Genomic DNA, 24,466 nt, shown 5'->3' on the forward strand with positions numbered 1-24,466 from the left:
CTTGCCTCTAATTATTTGACTCTTCTCGTTCTCTGTGTTACTTTTTCTGTTTTCTTCCATCCTCCCTTCTGTTTTAAACCTGCCAGAGGCACCTTTGAATGCTGCTCAGTCATCAGTGGCTCTCAGCTCTGAAGAAGTGTGAATGATTTGGTTTCCAGTTTATCCACGTCTTTCCTCTTTCTCCCTGTCTCTCCTTCCTTCCTTCCTCCCTCTTCCCTCCCTCTGTTTCTTTTTTACTGTACTTTAGGTCAACTCAAGTTAATTTCTCATACAAATACCTTTTTATTTTGAAATAATTTCAAACCAACAGGACAGTTCCAAGAATGGTGTAGAGAAATCCAATATATTTTTTATTCTGCTACACCAGTTTTTGACATTTTTGCTACATTTGCTTAATTATCTCTATATATATCCATCATCTGTTCATCTCCCTGCCTACCATGTATTTTCTGTCCTGTTACTCCTTAATACTTAAAAGTGTATTTCCTAAGAGCACGAATATTCAGCGTAATTATCATTGTCAGGAAATTTAACTTTGATACCATACTTTAATCTCCAGTCCGTATCCTAATTTTGTTCATTGTCCTAATAATGTCCATCAGCCACTTTCTTTCCTTTAGCACAGATCCTGTCTAGGATTATACATGACACTTTGTGCCTTGTCTGTCTCAGTATATAAGATTGGACTTTTGTCGTGTTAACTTTTTTTTCTTTGAATATCAGGCCAGATTACACTAAGAGTCAGTACATACTTTCACTTAATTATGGCTCCAGTAAAATGGAAGTTTAGTAGGGCCATGTCTCTGACAAGTCTTTTTGAACCAGGGGACAGTCACCTTGTATCAGCACAGCACACACTCTTTGTCCAAAGAAAGGCAAGTCAACTGGTAGTATTGTTTATGATTTTTTACTGGCATTTTTTAATGTAGTTTTAAAGTTGTTAATTAAAAATATTAATAAAGTGGTTTGAAAGAAGCTTGATGGCAACCTTGGAGACTACTGTTTTGTCTTTAGGCACTTCTCTGATAGATCTTTGGAATTATTGATTCCTGCACATCACACACACAGTGTCTTTAGAATGATTTTCTCTTTGAGGAAGGTATTAATAGCTTCACTTTAGCCACAGGGAAACTGAGCACTTGAATAACTTACCCAACATTTCACGGCTAGTCAGAAGCAGGAGAGGGCTATGAACCTAGGTCTACCTAATGACAGACTTCATGCTCTTTTCGTTGTACTACCAACCAAACCAACCAACCACTGCTGTCAAGTCCATTCTGATTCATAGTGACCCTATAGGACAGAGTAGAACTGCCCCATAGAGTTTCCAAGGATCGCCTGGTGGTTTCTCACTGCCGACTTTTTTTGGCTAGCAGCCGTAGCTGTTAACCACTATGCCATCAGGGTTTCCGTTTCCGTTGTATTAGACACAGCAAATTGGTTTCTGCTTGTTTTGTAAAATGTGGCTGTTGGTAGTGGCTGCCTGGAACTCCACAGGGTGAAAGATTGGCAGCTTACTGGACTTGTGGAAAACTGTAACAGTAGAATGGGTTAGCAGCCTCTGCTTTCAGTGCAGTGGTGCAGGGGCGGGGAGAATCCATGCCCCTGTTGATAATTCAGGAGATGTACCTCCATATAATGATAATAATAAAATCCACCCTTATTAAAAGCTGTTATGTGCCAAGAACATGAAATATCTTCCGTAGCTCAGTGACACCTCTGTAACGATCATGGTGGCGCTCTCAGTGCGTGGGCGCAGAGAAGCTAAGTGGTGACTTGTTCACAGCTCAAAATGGTGGGGCTGAAACTTGAGATAATTCTCACAAAAGCTTCCTTTCTTAATATAAATCTGTATTTATATATGAAAAATACCATATTATTTTTCTTAAATAAGAGCCTGCTACTAGGCTGTCAGTAGTGACACGTGAATAGGAACAATATTGCATACTTGGAGGCGTAAATTTTAGAAAATGCTAAAGCCATGATGAAAGCTTTACAGTGTTTTTGGGTGGTGAGAATACCAAGTTTGAGGGAAGTATGTTCCATTACTGTTTTGATTTTCCTTTTAGATCTGATTTACTCTAGGAATTGTGTGTGTGTGTGTGTGTGTGTATATATACCCATGTACATATATACACTTTAGTTTGCTCATAAAATTACTACATTTGCTGAATTAAGTTTAAGAGTATAGTTGAGTCAGATAGTAAATTACTCATTAAATTGGTTTATAAACTGCTGAACTTTGGGGGATTAAGCAAATATTAGTTGTAGCAAATGTATAAAAACCAGGTAAGAGCTGGGGAACTAAAACAGTCTTATTCTCTGGACATATATCATATCACCCAGATGATAGCCTCAACTGGATCTTTCTAAACTTTGGACTATTTATCTTATATATTAGAAAAGATGGAGGAATTTGAAGCAAGACGCTGCCCTGCCCCTCAGAGGCCGACACCATTTTGTGGACGGAAGGGTGCTGTGGACCAGTGATAAGAATTTTCCTAAGGTCCTTAATAAAGATCTTCGTCCAAGAATGTTGGTGTCTGGGTTTGTGTCAGCCTCTCTGGACATCTGTAGTGCTTAGCCTGAGGCTGTCTCCTCTGCCTTGACCTCATCCACATTTTTATCAGTGATAGGGAGGAAAGCATGAATGAAATGGTATGCTGATTTAATTGGTGGTTGACATCAAGTTAGGAGATGTCGTTAATATATTAGGTGTCAGAATCAGGGTCTGGAAGAAAATCTCACCAGGCTACAATGGTGGCTTGAAATAAGCAAAATGAAAATAAGCAGAGATACACTTCTGCCCCAGGGTCAACTCACCGGCTGTAATGGGGGCTGGGGGAGGTGTGGTTTAATCACAGCTCATGTGGAGAGGAATCCGAAGCGGGATGTGGCTGCCCAAAAAGCAAATAGTTCTGAGGCTGCGTTAGTACTGACGTAGGTTCTGGTGGAAAAGAAGGAAGCACCTCACAGCATTACCTTTTGTGTTAAGGAGATTAAGAAGGGGCGTATTTCGTTCAGGAAGTGAAATTAAATGTAACGATCTTCAACTATTCTGCAAAAGAACAGAGGTGAAACCAATGGGTGTAAATGACAGGGAACAGATTTTTGTTAGGTAGGAGGAAGAAATTTGTAACATTCATGGTTGGAACCACTTTTAGGGAATTCGTACATACATCAGGTATGGACCTGTGAGGCTCTTTTCAGTTCTAAGACTCTGTGTTTCCTTGATGAACCCTTGATTCTGAATCCTTCATCACGGTTTCTTAAGACTTATGATCAAAGGAGAATCTTTCCAAGTGCTTTGGGTGTGCGTGGTGGATGGTGGTCATTATTTGATAATGCAGGTCACGGTCTTTGGATGCTTTCTAGAGGGTATTCCATGAACCCCTGATCCTATATGCTGTATTTGGGATATATATCAGGATCCTTCTCTCTTTTTGAGAGCATCCCAAACAGTTAAGAACAACTGCTCTAAGTTGTTAATTTTTATTGATAGTTTATGGAAGTTACTTAATACATATTGTTGGACGCTGTCAAGTTGATTCCGACTCATAGCAACCCCACGTGACAGAGTAGAACTGTCCCATGGAGTTTTCTTGGCTGTAATCTTTACAGAAGCAGAATGCAGAATGCCAGGTCTTTCTCCACAGAGCTGCTGGGTGGGTTCAAACTGAGTGCTTAACTATTGCGCCACCAGGGGTCCTTACTTTATATATAACCAGGGGGGGAAAAAAAAAGAACGATTGCCATCGAGTCTATTCCCACTTCTACCAACCCTATAGGACAGAGTAGAACTGCCTCATAGGGTTTCCAAGGAGCAGCTGGTGGATTCGAACTGCTGACCTTTTGGCTAGCAGCTGAGCTCTTAACCAGTGCACCACCAGGGATCCATTTTAGACATAGGCAGCGACATGTTGATATTCAATGACTAATACTAATAATTCTGAAAAATTATCCCCCCCCCTTTTTTTTTTTTAAGATTTGGGATAAAAAGTAAAATGTAGTTAGGAAAGAATATTACCTGTCTTCTACTCCTGACCTGCTTAGTGATAATATATATGTGAAAAATAAGCAAACAGACATCTTTATATAAAATTACACATCAAAACATATTTATTTCAGATAAAATCTACACAAGGAAAATTTTGTATAATGCTGCCATTTTTAACAAAAAAGAATAAAAAGTAAGTCTTACCTTCTTCATGGTTCTTAGAACCATCCACACAAGAGCCTTCCCTGCTTTGTCTAATGTAGTACTCCGTTCCCTGAGCCTTCCTAGACCATTTATAGAATGTGGCATCTAGTCCTCGGTTGACAGAGGAAGAGTTTCTTACAGGGTGTTGATACCCAGATTTGAAGTTCCAGTGTTTTAATCCAACTCTTTACAGACAGGTAGTATTTTGTTATTAGTACAAGTAGAAAACACAATGGCTTTAGGTGTTGATTGCATTTTTTTCTTACCTCAGCCTGGTGACTCGAGAGGCAGTAGGAGGGACTGTGGCCACGAGTCAGACTCCGTTTCTAGCCTCAGCCCTGCCGCCAGCACTGTTACCCTGGGCGGGTCCCTGCCACTCTGAGCCTTCATGTGTCACTGTGATGAGAGAGAGCTTCTTTGATCATTGGGTTTGGTAGTAGGGATGACAGTGAGTGGTAACTGAGAATTTTGATATTTTCTGGCTTGAAAAGAATATGTTCTCTGTGTGAAATCAGGGAAGAATCTTTGATGCCCTGCTCATTTTTGACCCAAAACTGATGTTAATGCCATTAGGAGAAGAACTTGGCAAAAATGAGGCATTATATATTATCATCAACTTCACCTGTGTCTTCTGTTCGATCCTCCAGGCGCTCCTTGGAAACTATGGGCCAGTTCTACTCTGTCCCGTAGGGTCACTGTGAGTCAGAATCAACTCGACGGCACTGGGTTTGGTTTTTTGTTTTTTTCTGCATGTATGTACAGAATCAATGTAGAAATCGATTGTTAATTTTTATCATCAGGAATGTTTTACTTTGTGTGGTCATTCAGCATTCCAGGAAATTACTGAGTGACCACAGTCACCCAGGTCGTTGTGCCGTGTGCCATGTGAGACCTAAAAAAGTGTAAAGAAAGCATGAACGTTCCCGCCTTAGTCTCCTTGGGGGAGTAAGAAGTAACACACACAAAAAATGAAACAGTAGTGAAAACCAGTTGCTGTTGAGTCGATGGAGACTCCTGGTGACCTCGTGTGTCAGAGTAGAACTGTGCTCCACAGGGTTTCAGTGACTGGTTTTCAGTAGGCAGATTGCCAGGGCTTTCTTCCGAGGCACCTCTTTGTGGACTCAAACCTCCAACCTCTTGGTTAGCAGCAGACAGCACTACCATTGGTACCATCCAGGGACAAAGCAATAGTACAGGAGTTCAGGAACAATGCAAAACAACTCAGCAGTGTGTCACAAGACGCCCGTGAGGGGTTCTGGCGGAGCCCGTGGACAGCAGGTGCTGCTGGGGTGTGGTGAAGGGGGAAGCCCTGCAGTGATTACAGCAGGCCTTGAGAGCTTCGGCTGCAGGCAGGCAGAGGAGGGCTGGGAGCAGCTGCAGAAGGGGAGGAGCAGAAGATGAAGCGCTGGATCTTCCCTGCTTCTCTCGGTGCGTGCAGGGTTGTGTGGGTGCAGGGGTAGAGGAAGACGGTGCTGGACAGCTGCGCCCCAGCCACTCCTCCCCTCTGCATAAGCCCCAGTAGGAATCTTGGGGGAAAAAGGCACTTTAGAGCTATATTTAGACATCATCACAGGAAAGTAAACACAGATAGCTTCACAATACAACAGCAGTTATCTGCCGGTCCCTGTGGCTGCCCTGATCAATGTCACGTAGTTCTCACGTAGGCACAACTGGTGTGCATCACTGTTTTAAACATTTCATCTTATTTTGCATGTACTTTATATATTTCACTGTGTTGATATGTTATGGCTTGTTCACATATTCCATACTTGTTGAATAGTTGAGTTGTTCCTATTTTTCTTCTTAGAACAATTAATAAGGGGCAGTTGTATTCTGTGTTATAGGGTCGCTCTGAGTGGGAATTGACTAGACGGCAGCGGGTTTGGTTTTTTTTTTTTGGTACTGTGCTCCAGGTAGCAAGGTAGCTCCTTTGACTTCAGAGATCCCTTATAGTTCTAATTTAATTTTCACAATAATTGTGAGATGGGTATTCTGTCTCTCATTTAGTGAATGAGAAAAGTCAGATTTAGGGATGAACAGCCTATTCCAGGTCACACGGTAGTAAGTGGTAGAAGAAAGACTTGAAGCCCTGAGTCACAAGCCCGTCTCTGTCCACTGTGCTTTCTAAATCACAGAGCTGTAGACAATTTTGAATCAATTACCCCCACCAGCCCCCCTCCTCCGTTTGCGATAGAGTATTACGGTTGGAACAAGGATTTGATAATTTTTAATACTTTTGTTTAAAGCTTAGTTTTTCCTTCAGAAAGAGTTTATACCACTGTTTTATTCCAGCACGGGCAACTAGTTTAAATACTCATTTACTCACACTGGGCTTGATTATTTTTTGCCAATTTTATAGGTATGGAGTATTACTGCAAAAGTTTACTTTAATTACTGGTAAGATGGAATATTTTCCCAAATAATAATTCAAAAGGGAAGGAATTATTTCCTTCTGTGAACTCCTGCTTAGTCCAGATGGATAGCTATGATTATAGATCCAGAGGGGGTGACAGTTCGTTCTGTGGGTTTTTGTAGAACCTTTCTCCAATTTGTGCTTTAAGGAGTTAGGCTGAAAAAAAAATGCAGAATATTGTATTCAGAAATAACCCTTTAATAAATTATCTCCTTAACTTGACATTTAGGAGCCAATACAATTACAGAGATATTTTTACTATAAATACACGTACAGGTATACTGTAAGAGTGATGAGGAAGGAGTGTCTAAGGAAACCTGTTGCCGTCAAGTTGATTCTGACTCATAGCGACCTGGTAGGGTAGAGTAGAACTGCCCCATAGGGTTTCCAAGGAGCGGCTGGTGGATTTGAACTGCAGACCTTTTGGTTAGTAGCTGTAGCATACCATAGCTCTTAACCACTGCTCTACAAGGGTCTAAAGTACATGAAGAGTGGGAGTTCACTTGACAGCAACTGCTGCTGATAAAGTATATTAAAAGCTTGTAAGTTGTTTAACTTGGATAATCCTATAAAGGGTGGTTGGGTTCCTAGGCTGGCCTCTGGAAGTCTGTTTAACCCATATGACAATAGAGCCAAACTGTGCTATCTTAAATGTGTGGATTTACACACACACACACACACACACACACACACACACACACACAATATGTAGAGCCCCTTGCTGCTGCTGCCCAAAAGGAGATCCAGGAAAGGGGTGAGATGTAGAACTCATGCATACATATATGTCCAGAAACTTAGTTGAATAAGGAGAAATTACAAGAAAGTCTTAATCAGGTGATAAACTTGCATTACAAGTAGCATGGTTAAGCCTAGGCTAGTTAAGAGCTCTGTTGAAAGTAGTGGTATGTACTGTGGTCTTGAAGGCACTTGCTTTATTTTACAGAATCGAAACTCAAACTTCAGTTATGGAAGGCTGTCTAGGAAGGAAAAACATGCTTTGGAGTAACTCGATAAGAGAATTATTCTTAACGTGGATGGTATCTCTGATACAGTATAATTTCTGTATGAGAAATGAAAATGATGATGCTCTGGGATATATCAATAGAATGATGTTTGTTAGTTGTTGTTGAGTTGATTCTGACCCATGGTGGCTCCATCAGTTTGTTCAGCTTAATTAGCTGCAAAGAATGAATTACGTATAAGCAAAAACCGAAAAAAGCTACAGTGTCCCAAAGGCTTGGGCTTAAAAATATTAGAGATCTAGATTTTTTATCAGATCCATAAACAAAATAATTTTAAGAAGCAATCATAATATACAATAGCAGCTCCAAGTGACTTCTTCAGGTTTTATCTTCAGAAGTTGGCTCAAATCCATTTGGCTCACTCTTGGACGTCTCATCAAAATTCTCTCCACGAGGTCTGGAACTTCACCATCATCATCCTCTCCAGCAGCAAGTGGTGCTTTTCCATCCTCAGATTGTTCGGGCAGAGCTTCAGCCAGCCTTCTTAAGCTAGTCGGACTGTCTGCGCCAGGCTGGTTCAAGGTGCTGGGTAGCGTTTCTGTCAGAGCAGAACTGCCCCGTAGGGTTTTCAAGGCTGTGGCCTCTCGGGAGCACATCACTAGTCCTGTGTTCTGAGGACCTCCGGGAGGGTTTGAACAGCCAACCTTTCAGCCAGTAGGTGAGCGCTTAACTGTGTGGCCATCCAGGGACTCCCAATAGAAGGGTTGTTACTGTTATTAGTTGTTGTACAGTGGATTCTGACTTATGGCGACCCCATGTGTGCAGAGTAGAACTGTTTCAGCGGGTTTTAAAGAGCGTGACCTTTGGGAAGCACATCGCCAGGCCTTACTCCAAGGCATCTCTGGGGGCGGCGGGGGGAGCTTGAGTTAAAAACAACTTGGCCTTCATGTTTTCTGAAAAAGTGTTAGATTCGATTTGGTCTTTAGTTTCTTTAAGGAGGTAGTAGTAAAAAGCAGGGGTTGAGTTAGTGCAGTTGTAGATGTTTAATGTTAAAAATAGGAAGAGTACACAGTGGGAGGAATTTGGATTGTGGGTGAATATTTAATAATAGGCCATAAGGAGTTGTGCTGTTGCTGTTCTTAGGTGCCATAAGGTCAGTTTCAACTCATAGTGACCCTGTGTACAATAGAGTGAAACACTGCCCGGTCCTGCACCATCCTCATGATTGCTGTTACGCTTGAGCTCATGGTTCCAGCCACTGTGTAAGTCCATCTCATTGAAAGTCATCCTCTTTTTTGCTGACCCTGTACTTTACCAACCCTGACATCCTTCCCCAGAGATTGGTCCTTCCGGATAACATGTCCAAAGTACATGAGACAAATCTCGCCATCCTCACTTCTAAGGAACATTGTGGCTGTACTTTTTCCAAGGCAGACTTGTTTGTTCTTCTGGCAATCCATGGTATAGTCAGTATTTTTCGCCAGCACCGTGATTCAAATGCATTAATTCTTCTTCGGTCTCATTTTTTGTCCAGCTTTCGCATGCATATGAGCTGATTGAAAATACCATGGCGTGGGTCAGGCCCACCTTAGTCCTCAGAGTAACATCTTTGCTTTTGAACATTTTAAAGAGGTCTTTTACAGCAAATTTGTGCAATGCAATACATGGACAGAATTCAGAGAAGCTTCCAGACTGAGGCAGACTAGGAAGAAGGACCTGGCAGTCTGCTTCTGAAAAACTGGCCAGTGAAAACCTTATGAATAGCAGTCCTAAGGAGAAAAGGTTAAAATTAAATAGTTGGCATTTTATAAGTATCTGTTTTCACATCTGAAGTCTCATTGGAAGGTATCTGATGCATTTTGAGAGGTACAGATACTCTGTTTCATGCTTTGATTTCCAGAAATCTCAGGGTTGAGCTAACGTTTTTGACATGGGTGCAAATGAACTGAATTTTAAGTAGGACTGTGAGAATTTATAGCAGTGATGAGGCAGATATTAGAAAACAGTTTTAGTCCCTGGTAAAATGAATTTGCTGCACTGTTATCTATTGTTATCTATAGCATTAAAATATAGACATTCCAGGCATTTTCCAATTTACAATTGCTGCCTTAATTAAGCCAGTTTTGGTAGTGCACTATTTAAAGAGAAGTAACTAGACCTTTCCTGTGCCCAGGGCTAATCCAGATTGAATGTAAAGATAGGGCTGCCTCAGGGCCTGTGTTGGGAATTTAGCCTGTAACCTGATTTACTCAGCCTGGGCCTCTGTGGGCCATGTACTCACTTTGGGGGATTCTGAAGTCACCCCCTCAGCCTTGATTTCCGCACTTCCATAGAAAGTTTTGTTTTATCTTTTTTAAGAAAGCGTGGACGGTAATTATGTTTTACTTTTCTCAGGCATAATTTCTAATTTAAATAATGCTCTGGAAACTATTTAATTCTTAGTCTTCGGTTTTAGGTTTATTACGGTCTATCAAGTGTTTATATGCTGAATTGGTATGACAGCACAGGTTCGTGTAACATCTGTATCGTTTGAACAAAACTCCATTTCTGTCACTGTAAGCCCAAATGCTTTCTTGGTTGGTTGAAGTAATATGGTTGTTAAAATTCCATGAGATTGTGAATTTTGAGCACACCTGTTCTCTGGGGGGTGTGGGACCTGGGGCAAGCCCTCTCTTTCCTCCTGTGACACCTTGTTTCTCTTCACCTGACATCAGTTCCTGGCAGATTCCTAGGACTCCTTCCAGACCAAGCCTTTGTCACAGCCCCTCCAGGCCCAGGGAGATGCTGCCCCCCGAAGATGCCTTGTCTGTCCACTCCTTGCAGTGTTGGCGTCCTTGTCTTGTGATACTCATTCAGTCTCCTTCCGTGATCTTTACATTTCTGCTGGACAGCCAGTGCCTGGCCCAGTGGGTGCTCAGAAAATGCAGATGAACGGAGTCGTTAAAATGGACACCAGGGTAGCTCTAAGAAGGAAGAGGGGGAAAAGACCACATGCACCTTGGGGTGGGAGTGATGTGGAAGGCAGACCTTGGTTCTCCCTAGGTTCCCCAGCTTGGACTGTGGGTCTGCACTCCTTGCTCCCTCCCTTTTCTTACCTCCCATCCAGGCCTCACTTCCTTGTTATTCCAGTTTCCGCCCTTGCCTCTGCTCAGCATTGACCTAGTCTCAAGGACAGCAGAAATGGTTATCCCTTATCTTAGTTATCTAGTGCTGCTATAACAGAAATACGACAAGTGGAAGGCTTTAATAAACAGAGATTTATTTTCTCACAGTTTAGGAAGCTAGCAGTCTGAATTCAGAGTGTCAGTTCAAAGGGAAGGCTTTCTTTCTGTCAGCTCTGGGGGAAGGTCCTTGTTTTTTGGTTACTTGGTGACCTTCATGTGGTGTGGCATCTATCTTCCCTCATCTCTGCTTGCTCTTCTGTCTTAATCTGCTCTTTCTAAATCTCAAAGGTGATCTGCTTAAGACACACCCTACACTGTTATGGCCTTTTAACATAACAAAGAAAGTCCATTCCCAGGTGGGATTATAACCATAGGTATATCAAACCAAAACCAAATCCATTGCCTTTGATTCTGACTCATAGTGACCCTATAGGACAGAGTAAAACTGCCCTATAGCATTTCCAAGGAGCAGCTGGTGGGTTTGAACTGCTGAACTCCTAACCACTGTGCTACCAGTACCCCAACCACAGATTTACAGCTTATTTTGGGGGGACACAGTATAGTCAATGACAGCCCTTACCCTGTCGCGTGGTCATTCCTGTTTTTTTGGTACCCTTGACTCCCTTTTTCTCCAAAGCCCCATAGTTTCCAGAACCTCTAAGTACGTGGTCCGACCATCCTTTTGGCCTCCACGGTGGGCTCCTTTTTTCCTCTCCTTTAAGTGGTGGTGGTATCTCAGATTTTTTCTTTACCTTTTCATATGTTCTTCTTGGCTAGAGTTCGGGGGTTTCACTTGCTCCCTGTTGACGAATTCATAGTTATTGAGCACTTACTGTGTGCCAGGTGCACTGTTTGATTTATGCCCTGGGAGTGTAGTAGTGCTTCAGACAGAGTGCATGTGCTCTCTCTGTGCTGATGACTCCCTGTTTATTTTTCCAGGTCAGACTTTACTCCCCAAGCTGGCAAACTCAGTGTCCCCCTGTCTTCTGGAGAGTTTTTCTTCGTTTCCTATAGGAACCTACCATTTAGTCTAGAGCACTCACCGCTCCACCCTGGGCGGAGGGCTGCTTCTCCGCTGTGCTCTGCCTAGGTCAGTGCCTTGTGGTTGGCTGAGACCCCCGACTCCTGTCTTCGTCATTCAGTTGGGCCCAAGCCATGCTGCATTTCCACCTGACGTGTTTCTTGAGCCTGGGCCTCCCTTCCCCACCACGTTGGCCAGTTCAGGATTCCATCCAGCTGCCCAAGTGCTCAGTCCGTCTGAAAGGTGACAGCTCTCCCCTGTGAAAAGACCCACCCAGTTGTTCATGCACAAGACCACATCTTCAGCCTTTGAAATGAGCAGATGAGGCTACTCCTGTTCCGGCTTCCTTCGGCTTCCGTGTCTCTGCAGATTCCTGCTACGCACTCAGGTTCTCACACACACCAGGCAGTTCCTCTCCCTTGAGCCTTTGCTTTATGCTGTTTGTTTTGCCTTGTAATTCTCTACTTTCTGTCTCTCCCCCCTGAACCTGCTTGCCCCCATTCATCCCTGGTGATCCTCAGGCCTTCCTGAGAGCCCCATATACTTACCTCAGTGTTGACACGGAGCCTGGCACGTGGGAGGGATCAGGATGGAGCTCTGAGGGAAGGAAGGATGGGTCTGTTGAGTTGAGGCATTTGTAATGCCGCCAGGAGGACCTTTCTACTGTTCTGCTCTGCCCTGCGAAGCCCCGGGGCACGAAGACTCAGGCAGGTACCATTTCTGGCTTTGGAGATGGCGTTGGCCCTGAGGCACATGGGCTGATTCATGGAACCAAAAATAAAATTCAGAGTCTGGCTTTGAACTAGTTGTGTTTGGTAAGACGCTTACTTACGTAGGAAGGTGGCTTGAGACTCTAGTCGGGGTGCTTATTCGTGTGCACTGGTGCTCGGGAAAATTTCACCCTAGACTATCTGTCTTACCTGAGGTCTATCCTGTCACTTTCTAACGAGCACAAATGTTTGATCAGGACTTGCAGACTCAGGTTGACGATAAAGCAGTTGTTCTAAGAATACTTTGAAGTCAGAAAGTGTTGCTAATCTCCCTGCGTACTTTGCCCTTATTACTAGGAAGCTGAACGGAGCTCATTTTCTGTGTACATCAGAGAATTTTACATGCAAATGTTTTCTCTTTCTTTTTTTTCTAGCTTTTTAGTTTTATCGTGTTTTAGGTGAAAGCTTACAGTGCAAATGAGTTTCTCATTCAAAAATTGATACACAAATTGTTATTGTAACATTGGTTGCAATCCCCACAATGGGAACTTCCCCTTTCCACCCTAGGTTCTCTGTGTCCATTCATCCTGTTTTCCTGTCCCTTCCTGTCTTCTCATCTTTGCTTTTGGGCAGTTGTTGCCCATTTGGTCTTGTATACTTGATTGAACTAAGAAGCAGTTCTTCATGTGTGCTACTGTTTGTTTTCTAGGCCTGTCTGATCTTTGGCTGAAAGGTGGACTTTGGGAGTGGCTTCAGTTCTCAGTTAGCGGGGTATCTGGGGGCCAGAGTCTTGGGGGTTCCACCAGTCTCTGTCAGACCAGTAAGTCTGGTATTTTTTTTGTGTGTATTTGAAATCCTGGTGGCGTAGTGGTTAAGTGCTATGGCTGCTAACCAAGGGGTTGGCAGTTCGAATCCACCAGGCGCTCCTTGGAAACTCTGTGGGGCAGTTCTACTCTGTCCTATAGGGTTGCTATGAGTCAGAATCGACTCGACGGCACTGGGTTGGGTTTGGTTTTCTTCGTATTTGAGTTTTGTTCTACATTTTTCTCCCACTCTGTCTGGGACCCTCTATTGTGATCCCTGTCAGAGTGGTCAGTGGCGGTAGCCAGGCACTAGCTAGTTCTTCTGGGCTTTCTTTCTATCATTTACTCTGATCCTCTTAGTTGCTAAAACCTTCCTGAAAGCAGAAAGTAAAATGTCTTGTATCCATTCAGGTGTTTTACTTATGTTCTTCTGGGTTTTTGTCAGGTCGTTTGTGATTTTCGTAATTAAGGATAGTTGTGCTTTTAACGCATGTATACTTTTAATGCATATAAAAATGTAGTAAATACTGACATAATGAACCTGCTTCCTCTTTGTTTCTTCCCAGGGCAGTCCGATGGATCCAATGGTGATGAAGAGGCCGCAGTTGTATGGGATGGGCAGTAACCCTCACTCACAGCCCCAGCAGAGCAGCCCCTATCCTGGGGGGTCCTACGGTCCTCCCGGCCCCCAGCGGTATCCGATAAGCATCCAGGGTCGTACCCCAGGGGCTATGGCAGGAATGCAGTACCCTCAGCAGCAGGTTTGTGGAAGCTTTTACTAGCCTTTTTTGGGGTGATAGTTTCATCTTTGTCTTTTGTTTTACACCTAAGGTTGCTATTGAGAGAACGAGGGGGAATTTCACTCATTTTCTGCTTTCCTTTAATTTTCATTGCTTGCTAAAATAATCACAGTTATTTTTTAGTACAATTTTTCCCCCTTCTTTTAAAGAGGGGTAGACAAACATCTTAGAACAAAGTGAAAAAAATACTTGTTCGGTAGAAGGCCAGTATTACTAGCCATATCTGAAAGATGCTGCTATAACTCTGCAGCAAATTATATGAATAAGCTATATAAGCTATGAAATAAACTTGGCTTTCTACCACTGCTGATGGCAGGCTGTGTCAGATCTGGGCTGGGAATAGCCTCTCTTAGAGGAAGAGTTCAAGTCATTTAAAGTTCTTGCCATGAAGAAGGCATCAACTTTTTTAAAGAGTTAATTTGCTTTCATTTCTTAATATATTCTCCTGTACATTTTGAAAAAGGTTTAAAGGTTTCTGTATTTCATATCAGAGGATTTGCTATGTATCTGTTTTCTCAGATCTTGATGGATTTTGTGTTTTTATGTAAAACTAACAAAAAATGAGTTTTTGTATTCTTAAAAAGCAAAAAAAAAGACCCAATAATTTCCTACTGTTTCTCTAGAGTCCAATAGTTGGAGTTAGCATGAATGACCGTTTACCTCCTGGCATTAGTAATCTGCAGGCTCCCAGATACTTGAGAGTATGTCCTTGTTATGGTGGCCTGAGGAAGCATGAAATTTGGAAAGACTAAATTGAATTCAGACTTGTCAAGTTAATAGGAATACCAGAAAGGCTTATTAATAAATGCTCATACTGTGTCTTAAACCCCACGGGTTTGCATCAGGCCAGTGTTGGTGTACGTTTTACTGTCTCCAAAATAGGCTATCACATAATACCGCCATGAACCCACCCCAGGGCTTAACAGTCCTTCCTGGATCGAACTTTTGTTCTCTTTAAAGTGGATATGGAAAATGGTTTATTGTACTTTACATGATGCTGCATAGCTGTGCACTAAACTTCATTAATAAGTTGCCTCTGAGCCTTTTCTTTTAGAAACTGAATAGTATCCTTCCTCTTCATCTTTGGCTCTATTTTTTGAAATTTTTATTTCAGGGTAGTTGTGGGAAAAGCTAGAAGTCGCTTGGCCTTTGAATCCTAGCTGCTGTTTGCTTAGACAGCCCTCATTACTGTCAGAAGTTCCCACCCCTTACTCATTACAGATTGGCCACTCAGAATTTTGGCAGGCAGTTGCATAATTATTTGTGCTCCTATTTTTTTTTTCAACATTGCCTTTTCAATATTTTGCCACCATGACTGGAAATCTTTATTTGGGGATGCTAAATTGTAAATGAGAGAGGGAAATAATTTGTAAATGAATGAAAAGTAAGGTGAGAGTTATGAGTCATCCTCATTCATATATTCTCTCTCTCTCTTTCTTGTTTTTAGTTTTAGGGCAAATTCACCCTCACTTGAGGGCAAGAAGGCCCAGGGACCTAGGCGCTATAGCCCTGTCCCCCTGTCTAGTTGATTTAATCTGGAGGCTAAGAGCTCTGTACAATCCTCTGGCCCCAGGAAGAGAGCAGAAGGCAGAAAGTAGTCAGAAGTAGCAGGACCAGCGTAGAGAAGTGGATGCTGAGCACTCCTTGTTTCCCACCCTCCTTTCCACCACTTTTCCCTGATGGGAAATTTGAAAATCCTTTTCAAAAAGTGCTGTTCGTGGCAAACAACTGGATGCTCCTTTGATCTAGTTTTTCTCTGAATGGGCTAAAATCTTATTAGAAGTTTGAAACAGATGGAGAAGGTATGGGAAGAATTATTATGTAGGGAAAAATCTGTTCGTTATTTTCTGCCCAAAATATGTAAGGCCCAAAAGTGTAAGACATATACAGATACATTCAGTAATCTGTTTTCTTAGCTCCTGGGTTTTATTTAGTCCCTGTGGCCTCATAGACGTTAGAAATCCAGTAACTCCTAGATTTCTTTGAAGGGACCTTGTTGAAGAACACCTAACAATTATTTCAGCAAATTTTTAATGAAGGTGTCAGATAAAGTATTTTGCTGCTCATCAAAAGAAATGCCCAGTTCTTATTAAGCACAGGTCTTTCTGATAATGAAAACAAAATGGTTTATCTGCTAAAAAGGCTGAAAGCCCTGGCTATAAAAATGTCAAACTTTTGTACCAAGTTCATCGTAATCAAGGGTTCTAAATAATCTGTATTGCTTTTTTACCTTTCATTTAGTTATAATACTGCTTTGAGAAATACAGTATTTTGTTCTGAAATTTAAAAGGCTAAAAATAGTTGTGAATGTGTTTGAATATGTGTAATGTTGGTGTAGGTTAGTTGATACAGTTTTGAAGTGGGAAAAAAAGATAGTTAAGGTTCTGAGTAAAGGTTATTACAGCACATACATTTATTTTGTTAGCTTTAGTCTGTGTTCTTTGGTGGCTTTGTTTGCTAATTTTTGGATAATTATATATCTGCCCAGAGACAAAGCTCTGGCCCAGTGATTGGCTGCTAGCCCTATCCGTCATCTCTTGGTACTAATGTGATTGGCTGAGCGTTGTAGTTACGGCTGCTAACGTTCTTCAGGGAAGAAGTTGGAAGATAATTATGACATTGGGTTTCTATTGAGTGGACATCATCACCTAGGCGTGACTTTGCCTTGGACGGCCTCCAAAGCTTTCTGTGTTTGGTTTGTGAACCTCTAATGAGCTGAATCCAGTTCATTTAATATTGCTCATATATTTCAGCAAAGGATTAAAATGCAGGAATTCAAGTTTGTAAATTGAGTTGCCCACTTACCAGCTGAGTGGTAAGTTGTCTTTGGCTCAGAGGTCACAGTTTGATTCCTGGCTGGCATTCCACTCCTGTGACATGAATTTTAAATGAGCATTCTGTCCGCAGGAACTGCAGCGCTTGTAGGAAATTGCCAGGGGGAGTGTTACTGCTGACTTTTTGTCTCTGACAGTCAGAAGGAACTAGCTAGCCATTGAGTGTTTGATTTTAGTATTAGCCTGGTGATTCTTGCTTTGGATGGTGATAATTTTATTTTTGAAATATACTCATGGCTGGGTCTTTGAAGCATGACGTGATAATAGTACATCATTTCGGTATTTATTAACTGGAACAAGATTTGTGGTCTTTCACTTGATGATTCTCCCACGTCATCAGGCAAATACATGGCTAAACAGATTAGTTTTGCACGGTGCCCTAAAAACTAGTCTACTTGAGTTTCTATTGAACTGAGAGGGGAAATGAATTTTCTATGCCTCTGTGGAGAATGTTCTGCCCCAGGCTCCTAGAATTCAGACCTGGGCATGTGAACAGAAGTGCCTTGGTTGATTTCATCTAGCACAGTGCTACACACAGGATGCATAGTCTTTAAGGGTACTGGACTCTGACTCTTGAGTTTTTCGCTTTGTTTAAAACTTAAAGACACCAGGGTATCTTTTCCTGTGTCAGGGCCGTGGGTGAGCAAATGTGTTGTTTCATTTTTCCTGCCCTTTATGATCGTAAATGTACAGTGGACCTGTGCCAACTTGCTTAAAACAAGATTTTCATATAAAAGAAAGCTCACCCAGGGGAAAGAGGCTCTGGAAGCTAAGGTTATTTACTTGTGTCAGGCAGATTTCAGCTGTGTAGTCTGAAGTTTTTCCTGAGTTACTGGGTTATGGGGCTGATATTTTAACTTTCCTTGACGCAGATGTTTGTGTAATCTCATGCCTGTTGGCATTATAAAACTGGGGAAAGGGAAAGAAGGCAGAACGAGAGATTTGTAAGTTCATGGGTGCTTTACAACGGCAGTGCCTTCCTTTGTTAGATTTTAAAAATGCATCTGTATTACGAAGATCTTTACAACAAGAACAGGAAATGCTATCCTTGTTTTGAAAGATTCTGTGGCGTAAGTAGACAAAAGTTAGTTGTGTTAATGTGATCCATTTGGACTTATCGCTTTAGATCTAAGTAAACCAATTAAAAGCTGAGATTCTTTTGAAGAGGACTTTAAAAATCCACCGGTATTCTCATTCATGTCTTTAGTTTGTCTTTGGTACTCTTTTGACTGTGCCTATTTTGCTGTGTGCGTTTTGAGTTAAAATATTTATTTCAGAACATGAGCATTGTATTTGGTACCATCTTAGCAGCCAGAACACTTCTTCCAATGCAAATGTTTATTTTGGCAGCAGGTGTTTCTGAAAGGAGACAAACATTACAGTTGTTTGGCTAAAATAAATGTTTTCTTTGGGGTTGTTAAGACACCAAGCAATTTCTAGGATTCCCACCTGTATTATCTTATATTGTCTGTCTATTCTGGAGAAAATATTTATTTCTTTTCAAAGTAGGTAAAATGCCATTTTGATATAGTTGAACAATACCTCTGAAAAGTAAGAGTAAGTGGGGGAGGGGGAAGGACTGGCTAAAGCTTAAAAATTCCGGAGTTCTCAGACATCAAGTGTGCCTGTTTAGACTCCACCTCTGAGCCTTAGGTGTGACTGCGTTAGTTAGGGCTTAAATTTGGTTTTATCCAAAAAGAACATGGATCTCCTATTTTTAAGGAGTATAATAGCATGTGGCGGGATGAGAAAGGAAAGCGAGGCTTCATGGAGAGAAATGATGGAGTCCTGGTGGTGCAGTGGTTAAGAGCTTGCCTGCTAACCAAAAGGTCGCCAGTTCAAATCCACCAGCCGCTCCTTGGAATCCCTATGGAGGTAGTTCTACTCTGTCCTATAGGGTCGCTATGAATTGGAATTGACTCACTGGCAACGGCTTTGGTTTTTTGGTTTTTATGATAGGATGTGACGGGATGAGAAAGGAAAGCATGAGAGAAATGGGAGCCTAAGATCTGCTTTTCATTCAGACTCTTAATTTTTTAATAGTCTGTATGTTCACTCAGAGACACCCCCACAATACCTGTGTGTGTGCAAGTGCAGGCATGTGCAAATTTAAAGCCACATTTGTGTGCCAGTGGCATCCTAGTGTGATGTAACATATATCTGTATAACTCTGTGGGTCACCGTGGTCTGATCCCATCGTGCGTGGGGTTGCCGTAACCTGGGGCCAACTCAACAGCAGCTAACGACAACAAATAGATACTTAAAACACATTTAATGTGTATTTTATATATAGATAGAAATACATACAGAAAAATAAAATGAACATTTTTGTTAGTAAAATTGTGAAATGCTGTGTGATTTCTTTAAATATGTTATTTGCAGCATTTTCAAAGATTCGTGTGTTCTGTACTAAGAGACCCAGAGCCAAGCTGCTTTGCCCGTACACCTGAAATGCTTGGAGTCCTTTTAGCAGATTGCAGATTTGTGTAAATAATAGCCTTTTGTTAGCCACATTTTGTCTTGAATTCCGCAGTTGTTCTCCATCAGTGAACACGAAGGTATTTAAGGTTTACTAACAGAATACATTTACGCCTCACATTTCTGCCTCCAAGTAGACAGCAGATGCTACTGGCTTTGATGCCAAAGTTCCCTGTAGGTGGAATTTTGTACCAAGAAAATATTTTTGAAAAGATTTGTAGATACGGTAATTTCTATTTGCTCCTTAAAATTTAAATTTCTGGAATACTTAACAGGCTTTACTTGCTTTTTATATTGTAGTTGGATTTAAACATCTTCTGACACATTCAGTGTGACATTCTTAGTCGTGTATTTCACATTAAATATAGATTTTTAATCTTTAGCCTTTTTCCTAAAAGTGAGATAAGACCAGATATGAAACTTGAAAGATTAATGTAAAAAGGTAAGATGCTTTCTCTTTTAATTTGGAGAGCTACTTTTACATTGATACATTGTTTTCTGTCTGAAGTTTACATTGTTCTAGGTATTCTAAAGATGATGTACCGTTTACAGTGCCTGTTCCCTGCTGGTAGCTTATACTGCTTTGTCACGCCCATGTGAATTCTATGTATTTCACATATACAGACTTTCAACATAACTGTTAAGCTTTTCTACTGTATTTTTATTTTTCAGATATACATCATTCATGTAAAACATTAGAATTCCTTGAGCATATTTTAAATAAATTTGGTTTATTTGCTTAAACCAAAGAAACATTAAGTGTAGCATTCACTTAACGTTTTTAATAATTCAAGTAAAGCTAACAGTTGACATCAGTAAAATCATTCAGCCACATTCCTTCAGTGATCCCTGAAAACAGACAGACAGACAAACGCTAGACACCATCACCACCAATAACAACAGCAGATATCCAATAAGATACATTGAAAGTTAAAGCGACAATGTGGCACATACCAGTGGTTCTCAAACTTTGCTGAATGTTAGAATCTGCTAAAACCAAAATGCTGTCAAGTCGATTCTGACTCATAGCAACCCTGTAGGACAGAGTAGAACTGCTCCACAGGGTTTTCTAGGCTGTAACCTTTCTCCAGTGGAACCGTGGACCTTTCGGTTACCAGTGAAATGCTTAACCACTGTGCCGCTAAGGTTCCTTAGAATCTCCTGAGATGCCTTAAAATCCCCAGTGAATGCCCAGGGATGCCCAAATCAATGCTAATATCTGAATCTAAAGGCTTTGGTCTTTTCCAGAGCTCCACAGGTGACTCCCCTGTGTAGCCAGGTGAAGACCAGCATGTTAGAGTTAGACCTCAGAGGTTCACCCCAGTCAGTCAGAAACTCACCATTGCTCCCAAGGAATGAAATGTGCCTGGGACCAGGAGTTGGGAGAGTTTGGTCCTTGCTGATTAGTCTGTGTGATACTGGAATACCTGGACCTCACTGTGCTCGTCTGCCAAAGGAGAGCGTTTGACTATAAGACCTCCCGGTTTGATTTTTCATGCTGGGATTTGTTCCCTTTAAAGTTATAGTATGTTAATATCCTTTCTTTTCAATATTAGATTCTAGAGTTTTGTCATTTCAGCAGTCTTCTGAAATTTATAGGTTGATGTTTGACAAATTGCATTTCTTTCACCACTAATACAAATCCTTTAAAATTCTTTCTAAAGAGGAAAGAGCTGTTTCTTCTTCAGAGATTAACAAATTGTTGGGATGAGTACAATAAATTATTTTGTAATTTTAAATGGAATTAAATAGGTCCCTGTGTGGTGCAGATGATTACGTGCTTGACTACTAGCCAAAAAGCTGGTGGTTTGAACCCACCTGGAGGCACCTGGGAAGAGAGCCCGGGTGACCTGCTTCTGAAAGCTCACAGCCTTGAACACCCTGCGGAACACAGTTCTACGCTGCACACACAGGGTTGCCGTGAGTTGGAATCCGCTCCACAGCAAATGACAGCAACAACAAATTTTTAAAATGGAAATTTGTCAGATAACATCTTTTCTTTCTGAATACCTGGCCTGTGCGGAATGTAGTCCCTCCCTGTTTTGTACATAGTAAATCTCAAGGTTGAGATGCAGCTTTACTTGGAGTCAAAAGAGAAAACAGAGAGATCCAGTTATTACTCTTAAACACAATATTGCTTTCTAAATAGTTCTGAAAGTATGTACTGCATGACACTGGGATAAATTGTGTAAAATGAAGTTTGAATAGAAATAAAAAGTTTCAGAATTTACATTCAAAGCTGTCACCTCTGCTCCTCTTTAGCCTCTCCGGGGAGCTAGTTGGCTGTGCTAGTTTTGTGTATTAAAACAGGTTTTTTCCTGAGGGTAGAAGAAAGTTTTTCTTTTACGTTAATAGCTGATAGTTAAATTCTTTATGGTGGTTTGATTGTTTTTATGTGTAACAAATGTTTATTAAGGCAATTTGCTTTTAGAGCTTTGAAAATACAACTTCAAGAGTTAAATTTGTAATTGTGAATGAAATTAAGGAAATGCGTTAGCAGAGAGGGGAAGGGAAGGAAGATGAGTGAGAGTGTGAAGGGAAGAAGGGAACCGTCAGTCATGGGAAGATGAAGACAAGGCAGCCCTGGCTTCGCTGGAATGACAGTGGAGCTCTCAGAGTAGCCTTGCTTGATTCCAGCTCCCTCAGGAGAAACTCCCCACGTGAGCCAGGTGCTAGAAGGCTCCCGGCAATTCTGGAGCTGAGATCTGAGTGAGGTGAGTATGTATGTGTAACATAGACACCTCTTGCCTACTGTGATGGTTAAGGTTGTATGTCAACTTGGCTAGATCATGATTCTCATGGTTTGGCAGTTGTACTGATATAGTCTGATGGTTAAGTAATGATGTAGTTACCTTCCATTTTGTGATACAATGTAATCACCTCCATTATGTGATCTGATGTGACCAGCCAGTCAGTTGTAAGGGGAGTTTCCTTGGGGGTGTGGCCTGCATCTGGTATATATGGATGTTCTGGTAAAGCTTGCTGGCTTTTGCTCACTCTGTATCCTGCAGCTGGCTTATCATCATCTGACCTCCAGTTCTTGGGAGTTGAGCCAGTGGCCAATCGCTCGTATTACCTGCCAATCTTGGGTTTGTCAGCCTCTGCAGCCTGTGAGCCAGAGGCCTGCCATGTGACCTGCACATCTTGGGTTTGTCAGCCCCTGCAGCTACCCACAGACTTGGGACTAGCCCACCTCTACAACTGTGTGAGCCATTTCATTGAGATAAATCTCTCTCACGCTCTGTGTATATACACATACATATATGCTTCACTGGTTTTGCTTCTCTAGAGAACCCAGCCTAAGACACCCACTAAAATAGCCCTAAACCAAAATTTTGGTCACCAGGTTATTTTTTACAACAGCAGGAGTTACCCAGCTTCCTAATTCTTACAGAGAGGTGTGTGTTTAATTAATCCAGAAAGCTAACTGTATCCAAAGAAATTAACTAAATTAGCCTCCCTTTTTGATAGCCAATAAGAGATACCTTTTTTTTTTTAAACTAACAAATGAGCCGGAATTGGCTCTTCAGCCTTAGTCACAGGTCAAGTTGCACAAAAGATCAAGTATTTAGAAAAAAGACTAAAACGCCTTTGACACTGCCTCATTTTAGTGTTGGGTTTTCTGTCTCTGACAGTTTCTGCTTTGCACACGTTCTGGCTTTTGCAGGTATTATTGCATTCAAGAACAAAAAATTGCAATTTACTGCATTCAAGAACAAAAAATTGCAAGTATTGGAATTAAAATGCAGAATGTGTGATTCTCATGTCATTACAGTTTACTCAGTGGTCTGGAGATTAAGAAAAACTAGCTCCACCTGGACAGTCACAGTAGCTGGTCCCAAGGGGGGCCAGGGAGGAAGGTCTGGTGGGAAGGGACTGCCAACCCCAGACGTAGCACAGAAAATGACCAGACAGGGACAGTTTCCCAGAGGGAGCCACTAAGGATAGCGAGAGCAAATCTGAGAACAATAGCTCCTAAGAGACTAAAGGATATTCCTTTATAATCAATATCGTCATTATCCTTGGATGTAGAGAGAACTGGGAAAAGGAAAGGGTGAGGATAATTGTTGGCCTATGGGCTCTATGACCTCAGGAATGCTTCCTTGCAAAAGCCAACCGAAAAGGGAATTTCACTTTTCTTTAATAAATATTCTTGTTGATGTTGTTATTATTGCCATTGAGTCAATTCTGACTCATTACTTTAAAATTTCCAATAAGAATTTCAGATATCCCAGTAATCAAGGAGAAATAAGCCGTCTTTCTCTACTTTCTGTGAGACCTATGCCATTTGTTAAGGGTCAGGTGATGAGAGGATCTTACTGCCCACAGGTCGGTCATATTTCGATAATTGGGGAGAAAAGGAAAGACCAGAATTTCCTTCCATATTCAGCTGGGCTGCTGAGAGCAGTCTCTTCCTTCTCCACCAGCTGCCTGTGGTGGAGTTCTTCCCCATATATTCTTTGGCTTCAAAATTAATGTCTGGGAAGAGGGGTGACCTGGTGACATCAGTGGCCCTTAGTCTTCACAGCATTTGATGCACCACAGTGCACCTCCAGTGAAGCACCCGTGTAAACTGTTGTGGTCCTTAACTTTAAGTGATGAACTTCACAGCTCTTGAAACCTTAAGCATTTTAATTTGTAATTATGTGCATTTGAACCTGGGAGCAATTTTTAAAGCTAAGGAAAAAAAAAAAAAATCCCAAGGAATGTAACAGTTCTAATGGAAACTGTGTCAACCAGAATTCTAGGTGCCCCAGTATGATTATCTCATTTAGGAGAAGGAATGTAATAGGATATAATATACCCATTGCCGTTGAGTCGATTCTGATTCATAGAGACCCTATAGAATAGAGTAGAACTGCCCCATACGGTTTCCAAGGAGCAGCTCATGGATTCAAACTGCCAACTTCTTGGTTAACAGCCAAGCTCTTAACCACTGTACCACCAGGGCTCCAGGATATAATATGTTGTTATTGTTGTCAGGTGCCATCCATTTGGTTCCAACTCATATCGATCCTAAGTACTACAGAATGAAACACTGCTTGGTCCTGTGCCATGCTCACAATCATTGTTATCCTTA

The 24,466-nt window shown here is 41.6% G+C and overlaps 1 protein-coding gene across 4 annotated transcripts in view; it reads left to right on the top strand.

Annotated features, from left to right (window-relative positions):
• ARID1B (AT-rich interaction domain 1B) overlaps positions 1–24,466 on the top strand; it is a 502,278-nt gene that overhangs the window by 48,957 nt on the left and 428,855 nt on the right. For all 4 annotated transcript variants that reach the window (XM_049904492.1, XM_049904463.1, XM_049904483.1 and 1 more), the window contains exon 2: positions 13,841–14,035. In XM_049904492.1, coding sequence (XP_049760449.1) covers positions 13,841–14,035 — 195 coding nt within the window. The remainder of the gene's footprint in view (positions 1–13,840; positions 14,036–24,466) is intronic.

This window comes from Elephas maximus, chromosome 1, assembly GCF_024166365.1.
Source record: "Elephas maximus indicus isolate mEleMax1 chromosome 1, mEleMax1 primary haplotype, whole genome shotgun sequence".
Lineage (NCBI taxonomy): Eukaryota > Metazoa > Chordata > Mammalia > Proboscidea > Elephantidae > Elephas > Elephas maximus.